The sequence below is a fragment of the Echinops telfairi genome, unplaced genomic scaffold, assembly GCF_000313985.2.
Source record: "Echinops telfairi isolate 266 unplaced genomic scaffold, ASM31398v2 ScPeMD7_1713;HRSCAF=2227, whole genome shotgun sequence".
NCBI lineage: Eukaryota > Metazoa > Chordata > Mammalia > Afrosoricida > Tenrecidae > Echinops > Echinops telfairi.
In genome coordinates, this window is record NW_022105611.1 from 15,302,008 (window position 1) to 15,311,105 (window position 9,098).

Consider the following 9,098-nt stretch of genomic DNA (forward strand, 5'->3'; position numbering starts at 1 on the left):
GCTCTGAGTTTGGGTGAAACAGGGCTAAAATCCCTTGGGCATTGTGTAGCACAAAGAGTTTTTGTCTCAGATTTATTAAGAGGGAAAAACTGGGTTTCAGAGATGTCACATAGCTTGCCTAAGGTTGCACAGCTAAGAAAGAAGAGAGAGGGTTCAGCCTAAAGCCCAAGCTATCAATGTGTGCTGCCCTGTGGATGGGGCTCGAGTCCAGTCATTGCCTGGCTGAGCCAGGTCTCCAGAGGACTGAGGACTGCGTCTCAGGGCACACAGTTCCCTTGCAGCTGGGAGAGATGCTTAGTAGTCCAGGGCCCTCACCTCCCCCCACTACCCTTCCTCTGCCCCCAAAACTAGTCAGTCACTGGATCTGAAAAGTTTTGCGTCTTAAATCTCTCTCCAAAACATCTGGTCTCCTCTACTCACACTGTTACCACTCCAGTCTGCGAAACCATTACTTATCAACTTGGCAGCCTGTAGCTTCCTCGCGCCCCCACCCCCAACTCCCTCCAGTCCATTCTCTGCACTGCAGGAAATGGTCTTCCCACAATGCAAAGCAGATGCCTCTGCTTAAAGACTTTCGTTACTGCCCCAGCAAAATGTCTGATCTTGGTGCCTCATTCCTGCTATTTCCCTCACCTTCCACATGCCAGCATTTGAATTTAGTGACTCAAGTGACCATGTTCTCTCACCTACTCCTTTGGATGTACTGCTCCTTCATATAAACCCTCTCTACGGATGCATGTATGTGTAGCTAGCTGAATAGGTAAATCCTTTCCTTTCCCCTCTCCTCCTCCCTCTCCCTCACAAGACTGGTAAGCTAGGACCAGGTCTGAAACCCCTTGACTTCCTCAGTGTCCAGCAAAGGGCCCTGACTTCTCTCAAGCACCTAATAAAGTATGTCCAATGATTGGGTCACAGCAGAAAGGAGTTGGAGACGTCTGGGCCAGCATGACTGATTGAACCTAGCAATCTAAACAGATACCCTGTCTCCCCTCCAGATGGCTTGGTGGACTGCATGGACCCTGACTGCTGCCTGCAGCCCCTCTGCCACATCAACCCGCTGTGCCTGGGCTCCCCCGACCCTGTGGACATCATCCAGGAGACGCAGGCCCCGGTGTCCCAGCAGAACCTCCATTCCTTCTACGACCGCATCCAGTTCCTGGTGGGCAGGGACAGCACACACATCATCCCCGGGGAGAACCCCTTTGACGAAGGGTGAGTCTATAAGGCCCTGGGCTCACTGGAGGAGGGTCAGGTGCGGGCGGTGGAGGGTGGGTGAAGGCCAAGAGGGAAGCAACACAGGTTTCTGGTGGTATGTCAGAGCAGGCAGAGAAGCAGTCTCATGTACCCGAATTTAGAAAACTGCTCTCCAAGGCCTTTGGAAATTTTTAGGTGCCAGGGTTTGCTGCTCCCGCTGGGTGATAGATGGAAAGCGTGAGAAATCCAAAGTCCCAGGGGAATCTTAGATCAATACTCACTTTGCAGTCAACTCTCACTGATCCTGCGGCCTCCAGAAGAGCTGGAAGGTGTGGCCACTGCTCACCCTCAGAGCTTAGAGCCACACGGTGTTGCTGGGGTGTAGGTGGGGTGACAGTGTGGGAGGGTACACCCAAGCCATACACCCACATGCTTTCCTTTTTCAGTTGTGTCACCCTTCGGAACTATTCTTCACAGGTGTCCACCGTGTGCCCAGCCCAGTGCTAGGACCACAGGGAGGAGGAAAGGACAGTCTCTGTGCTTTCCATTGGTCACACGCACAGTCCACTGGGTGAACTAAATGGACAGTGATGGTGTGATGGGTCAGAGATATGTCCCCAGGGTTCTCTGGGAACACAGGGGAGGTGCTTTGGGGTCAGAAGGATGCAAGGTGGTTTATAAGCTGAGGTTTTTGAAAAACAGTTTTACTTCTGTATACTTCACATGCCAAGATAAATCGTCCAGTCATACTAGGAAGAGTGGTACAATCATAACCACAGTCAGTTTCAGAACGTTTTTCTCTCGTTGTTGGCTCCCCATTTCCCCCCCAACCTCTCCTGCCGTGCCCCTAGGTCATTACTTATCCACTCGCCGTCTCTATAGATTTATCTATCCTGGATTTCATAGACAGAGCATCATACGATGCACAAACAGGAAGTGAATAGCGCCAACAATAAAACCAACAACGATGATGACAAAATGTACAAAAACCTCAATTGAAAAGAAAGCAGAAAATATGACAAACCAAAACAGCTGTAAAATGGGTCAAAAGGGAGATCAAATGATAAAGTATAACGTTTCAAGTGAACCGCTTCTGCCATAATCCACTTTACAACCCACTCTGTCTGATAGCAAGGCTGTTGATATTCCTGAACTGTGTTCAGAGGGGAGTCACCAGAGGCTTAATCCTCCTGTGGACCCTGTGAATGGTTTGGGTTTCCACTGTGATCTCTCGCCCTCTGCAAACCATTTGTTCGCAATTTAAGTTCTAATACAACTTCCCTCCTTTGGATTTGGATTTTATTATTTACAGTCCTTGTATGGTGTGCTTCTCTGAGTCTTAAAGACAAGAAATAAATAGCTCCGCAATGAAATGACAAGAACGTTCCAGCTAGAGGACTTACACAAAGATCCAGAAGCTTGGAAGTGTGCGGAGCCAGCAAAGGCTAGCTCTCTGTTTTCTGGTCCCGAGATCAGGAGCTGCGATGGATGAAGAAGTATACAAAAGAGAAGAGTCTATCATCATGGAATTGGGATGTCTTCCAATGTAGCGTAGTAATGCCTCTTCTCTGCCGAGCTTTCAGAGCCGTTCAACTCAGCAGTCACACCTGGTGCACCTTCATGTGTATGATTTCAGTGCCCAGAAGTCAGAAGAAGCAGAGATCAAGTCCTGGTTCCTGCCCTATGAGGACCATCAGAGTAGTGAAGTAGGTGAAGGATGGCTTCAAGTTTATTTAAAAAGAAAAATCTGCCAAGTTTAATAACTGATTGCATTAAAGGGATGCTGGAGAGAGGAGTCTATGGGGACATTATCTATTTGACTTAATTTTAGACAGAGGATTCAGAGTTCAGGGAGGTTAGATCACCTGCCGAAAACTACACTACAGATTAGGTAGTAGACACAGGAGTAGAAGTTAGCGCCCAGATCATTATTTATAGATCTGTCATCTTCCATTAAATTACACAGAGTGAAAGCCGAAAGCAGTCATCTCTCTAAACCCACAGCACTTAGGGCAGGAGCTAGAGCTAGCATTTTCTCTACAAAATAAAAGGGGAGTGAATGATCTTCTCCAAAGTATTCCTGGGAAGCTTCCTCTGGCCTAATATTTGTCGAGTCTTTATATTCCTGCTCCTCCCTGGTCCAGATTCAGCCGAGGCCCCTGTGAGCATGCTGACAATCACCAAACAGATGAAAATAAGCACAAGTGACCAGAGACAGAAACCAAGGCACCAGGTGCCCATTGTCATTAGCCCGCCCACTTGGTATTCTCTCATCTGGACCTGGGCTTATTTGTGTTGTTTGGTAAAGTGGAATCAGTCACCAAGTTTGATTTGGTGACTCCTTTTTTATATGATAGAGTATAGTATAGTAAAAAAACAAAGCAAAACAGAAATGATAGAAAGTGGCCAGAGTATGAATCCTGGTTTTACCTTCTGCTGCCTGTGTGCAACCTCAGGGAGATGACTTCACCTTAGTGCGCTGTTAATTATTGTCAAGTGCCGTCGGAGTCAGTTCTGACCCAGAGTGGCTCTCTGTACAACAGAGCGAAACCCTGCCTGGTCCTTCCCCAGCCCCACCGTGTTGCAGCCACTCTGTCAATCCATCGCATGGAGAGGTTTCCTCTCGTTTGGCTGCCCTTCCACAGGGACTAGTCTCTCCTGTGTGGGCCACCAATTATAAAGGAGCAATAACAGTGAGATGGAAAAGGTGGACTAAAATAAACCACTCCGCACAAGGCTTGGTGGGAGTGGCTAGTTGCCATCAGGATGTTTCCAACTAATGGGGCCTCCATGATTGTGGAGTTGAACTGGCTGCTGCACGAGGTGTCGGGCGGCGATCCTTTGCAAGCAGCTCAGCAGGCCCTACTTCTGATGGGGGTTGGGGGTGGACCACCAACCTTTCAGTTTGCAGCTCAGCACTTTACCATCTGTGCCATCAGGGACTCCCGGTGACTGGTGCGTGAGAGGCAGTGGTTGTTACTAAAGCATGACATCGTGAAAACAGGCTTTGATGTCTGATAAACACACGTGATCTTCGGGGGGGCGGGCATAACTTATATGAGCTCCAGTCCTCCTCCTCTGTCCAGTTAGGATGATAATGCCTACTTTGTAAGGCTCTTAGGAGAATTGCATTTTTTTAAATGTCTAGATAGTCTCAATATACTATCCATCATCAAAAATGATTGCTTGCTAATGACAAAAAGTGCTTGCTACTTACTAGTGGCGGTGATGGAGATAACATCAGGAAGAGCTTCTAATTCCACTGCCTTGTTGAAATTGAAGAAACCCTTGTGGCATAGTGGAAAAGCATTGGTCCGAGGTCTGCCAAGTCAGCAGTTCGAAACCACCATCCACTGTGCAAGAAAAAGCAGGACTTTCTACTCCCATTAACAGCTACAGTCTAAGAAACTCACAGGGCCAGTTCTACCCTGCCCTATGAGATCACTATGAGTTGACCCAAGGACAGTGAGTCTGGTCTTATTTGTGTTGAGCTACTTGGATACTTGAGAGTAACCCGCCCTCTAGGAAAGCCCACCAGGCACACAAGAGATGAGCCAGGTGCAGATTGTCAAATCATTATTTCAGGAAAGGAAGAAGCAGCAGTCTTGCCATCCAGCATTCCCTTGGGATCCTCAGTGGAGAGCACTCCAGAGTTTGAAGTGTCTGATGAGCAGGCGCTGGCCTGGCTTGGTGCGTGTGTGCAGTGAGAATGACAGCCGTACTCCGAGGGCAAAGTCTCGTGCTCTTCTCCACGTATGATGCATCAGAGTTCCTACTGCCTGGGGTCCCATTTCACCGTCTCCAAAAGCCAGCTGTCACCCAGCGATCCACAGCCTTTCTGAAGCCAGTAAGGAAAGGCAGTCGCTTTCGCTCTATGGATTCCCTGCTTAGTCTCAGGCGCAGGGAGACATGCTGAAACCCTAACTGCCTGGACCATTGGGAGGAAGAGGAATTCAAAGGCAGGAGGTAGCGCTAAGTGGTCCACCGTTCAGTGGGGGAAGCAAGCGAGCCAGTCTTCAAGGTCCTGGGCTCCCTTGAGTGTTCACTGGGTCCATTGCCTCAGAAATGAATGTGTAGCCCCATGTCCAGAATGTGGAAGTAGGGGGTTCTCCAGTGCAGCACTTGGCACCAGGGTTGTATGGGCCGTGCCTTCTGCTTTTGCATACATAGCATCCTAGTCCGGGCCAGCGGGACTGCAGCAGGGACACCCCAGAGAGAAGGCTGAGCGCCCTGGAATGTGAGGGCCCCGGGCACGCAGAATGGAGCTGGGCTGGGCTCCATAGCGCAAACCTTATAACTTTAGGCAGAAGTGTTGCCAGATGGACCTAGAATGGGGAAGACCCCCAGCCCATCCCCACCCCACCCCAAGGACACTCTCTGGTTCATCTGTGTCCACGGCCTCCAGCACATACCTGGCCCAGGGCAATTATTTAATACCGATTTAACGAAGTAGTGGTTCTAGCTGACATTTCACCCCTACTGTCCGCAACATGACATAAAATGATATAGGCATGGATGACCTCGGCTGATCCAAAGTAGGGTCAGAGCAGACATGAGAGCCACCGCTGCCTGTTGGGTGATGTGAAGATCATCTTTTTTATTCCTGGTTTGGAGGCCTGAACCCTGCAGCTGCTGAGTGAAACACTTGTCTCTCCCCCTAAAGCCCTGTGTGGAATGCGATGAAGGGTGCCTGCTACTGGGACTTGAGTGGGAGAAGGGGAGGCATGGAGGTCCATACGATGAGAACAGGTGTCGGGACCCAGAGCAGAGAGGGGGCAGAAGGGAGGCATCTAGAACAACACACAAGGTAGAGCCAAAGCTGTTTTCCACTGTTGCTTCTATGTGTTCTCTTAAGAAAACTCATCCAGTATAAAGAGCTGGGGTGGGGCCGACTGGGCTCCTCCATGAGGAGTGGTGGGTCGCCAACATCGGGCGGGTTAAAATAGCATAGTATAGCATAGCATTAGTATACTATAGTATAGTATAGTATAGTATACATTAGTATAGTATAGTATACTATAGTATACTATAGTATAGTGTAGTACAGAAGGAGCTTCTAGCTATTTGAGTATCTCTTCAGCATAGGTCTGAGGACACTAAATTGGTCAGAAAACAGTGTGCTGTTAAATCCTCTAGGCTGGACTCCTCTAGGCCAGGAGGTTATCATCTCACTCAGGAAAATGGGTGGGGATGGAGAGGGAGAGGCCATTGGTAGGAGACTGGATCCCAAGGGAAAAGCTGGTGAGCTCAGGAGGACTTAAGACCAAGAGAATGGGTGCCAGAGAGAGGCCGTTTCTGTGCAGAGCAGAGACGGGGACAGGTCAGGGAGGAGCAGAGCTGTCTCAGAAAGAGAAGCTCAATTTGACGAGTGCTGACCCCGTACTTACTGTGCCCCAGGCTTAGAAGAAAATATGCATCTGTACCCCTTGACTTTGAGGGCCTCCTGTCTTGTTTGTCCATGAACCTCTTGTGCCTTCTAGGACAGGGGCAGGGGTTCTCCAGCCAGCCTGTGGGCCCTCTAAGGCCCGAGAACTCATCAATCCCAGCCAACTTCACACACCTCACCAAAGAGAAGCAGGCCCAGCCATCACATTCCAAAACCCAAAAACCATACTACTGAGCTAGCACGACCCTGTAAGACAGGCTCAAACTGCCCCTGTAGGTTTCCGAGACAGTAGCTCTTTACGGGAGTAGAAAGCCTCGTCTTTCCCCCTGGATCAGGGCAGGCAGCAGTCAATGCTGGCTGCTGGAAGTGACTGAATGAGTACAGGTAAACTGACGAGTCACAGCACACTAGTCAGCCATGACATCAAAGTTGTGGGTCATAACTGTCCTTTTTTGTTAAGGAGAACGAAGTGAAAAATCTCAGTGCAACCCTGCTCGGGGGCACTTCAACAAGTTTGGGGGGAATTCCACTGGCTTTCCATTTTGTTTGTTCACAAACTTTCCGAAGCCCGCTCCTGTCACTTCTTGCCATCACTCCCATTCTGCATGCTGATGACAATGACAACGGCGGCGGCGGATTTCGGCCAGCCAGAGTTGTTAAAGGGCTTTCTAGACAGTGGAGTCAGAATGACCGACAGCCGGACTTCCCCAAACCACCAGGGACTGCGGAGAAGCTGGCTGTGGCCGGAGTGCAGTTCTGGTGATGTTCATGCTTGACAAAGCAGAGATCCGGAGCTGTGTGCCAGCATCCAACTCATGGACATGGAGATGGTCTTAGGAAAGCGCCGAGTCGAGGGTCAGGGCCAGCGTGAGGGGCCATGTGGGAAAAGGAAGAACTCGGGCTCACAAGTCCCGAAAGACGGTGTCGAGACAGGGCCGGAAGGCTCTGTTTTCGGGCCTGGAAAACAGCCCGAAGCTGTAGTGCCAAACCATCAGCCGCAGACCCGCGGGATCTCTTTCCTACCTTTTAGAGAGGCCCAAAGTTGCCAGGAGTTTGGGAGCGGAGCTCTACAAGAACAAAGCCAACTGGAGAGGAGGGAAATTTGACCCTGCCGGTCTGCAGGATAACCTTTCCATCCTCCCGAGGCAGCCCTGATGCTGCACGCAAGACTGTGCAGGCGAGCCCTGGCAGGGGAACGTTGGCAGACTCCACCCGCCAGCCTCAGCCCAGCCAGTGGGCAGTCTGTTCGTCCTTAGAGAGGCTGAGCACGAGGGATCATCTAATGGAGTTCAAATCAACACCAACTTCCTGACAGCCGGCCTCTGAGCGAATTTATTATTGAATTATACTCCTGCCTTTGAAGAGCAAGCTGAGCTGACAGGCTACCCCATCAGTTTGTTTGGGTTTTTTTTAAAGATAGAAAGACAGTGATTAATGCCCCTGATGGAAGATGGAAGAAAGTAAAGCTCCTTCCTCCTCCGAAAACATCAGCCAATATATATTATTCATGTTGGTGGTTTTAAAAACTCCCTCCCCGCATGGAAATGAGTGTTTATGAATGGTAAAGCCACGGGGTGAATCCAATCAGGATGGAGGGAACGACTTCTCACCTGACCCAGAAGAGCAGCTAACAGCCCTGTGCTCTGTCATCGATCATCCCCGTATTGAGTTCACAAACGAATCCCGGTCCCTGTTTGCTCGGCAGCGCAGGCTTGTCCATCACAGGGCAGACCAGAGGATGTTGCGGTGAGGCAGAGACTCGAGGTTGGCAGGGAGGAGGCCTGCGTTCAAGTCCCTGTAGCTTATTGATCCGAGGCAAGTAGGCCTTAATTTCCTCGTCTGTGTGGGGGAGATAAAACGAGATAAAATACCCAGAAGCCCAACGGCTGGCACGAGGTCCACGTTCAATAGTAGATCCTGCCTTAGCCACAAGTGGATGGCTTTCATGAACAGAGATGTTCTCAGTTTGGGAAGTGGAACTTGGGGCGCATGGTGCCGGCTCTGGGGAAGAAGGCTTTGTCCGTCTGCTCTGGGGGAAGACCTTTGTCTCTTTCCTGCTGCTCTCCCTTGGCTCCCTGGTGACCACCGTGTGACATGGCATCTACCTTTCCCCGTCTCCGTTTGGGAGCTCAATGTGTTCTTTTTAAAGCCCAAACCACCAAAACAAAGTCTTTGCCACCAAGTTGGTGCCAACTCATAGCAAACCAATAGGACAGGGTAGAACTGCCCCCGTGAGTTTCCTAGACGGTAACTCTTCATGAGGCTAGAAAGCCCGGTCTTTCTCCCGTGGAGCAGCTGGTGGTTTCAAACTACTGACCCTGCAGACCCCAGCCCCATGTGTAGCCACTGGGCCACCAGAGCTCCTTTTGGAAAGCTCCAAGAAGATGGGTTTCCGCTGAAGACAAAGCAGGTGAATAAGCAAATGTGGTGAAGAAAGCTGATGGTGCCCGGCTATCAAAAAGTATAGTGTCTGGGGTCTTAAAGGCTTGAAGGTAATCAAGCGGCCATCAAGCTCAGA

At 50.1% G+C, this 9,098-nt stretch overlaps 1 protein-coding gene across 1 annotated transcript in view; it reads left to right on the forward strand.

Moving 5' to 3' along the window:
• LOC101654740 (teneurin-4) overlaps positions 1-9,098 on the forward strand; it is a 278,141-nt gene that overhangs the window by 173,568 nt on the left and 95,475 nt on the right. The window contains exon 13 of the mRNA XM_045293084.1: positions 996-1,212. Coding sequence (XP_045149019.1) covers positions 996-1,212 — 217 coding nt within the window. The remainder of the gene's footprint in view (positions 1-995; positions 1,213-9,098) is intronic.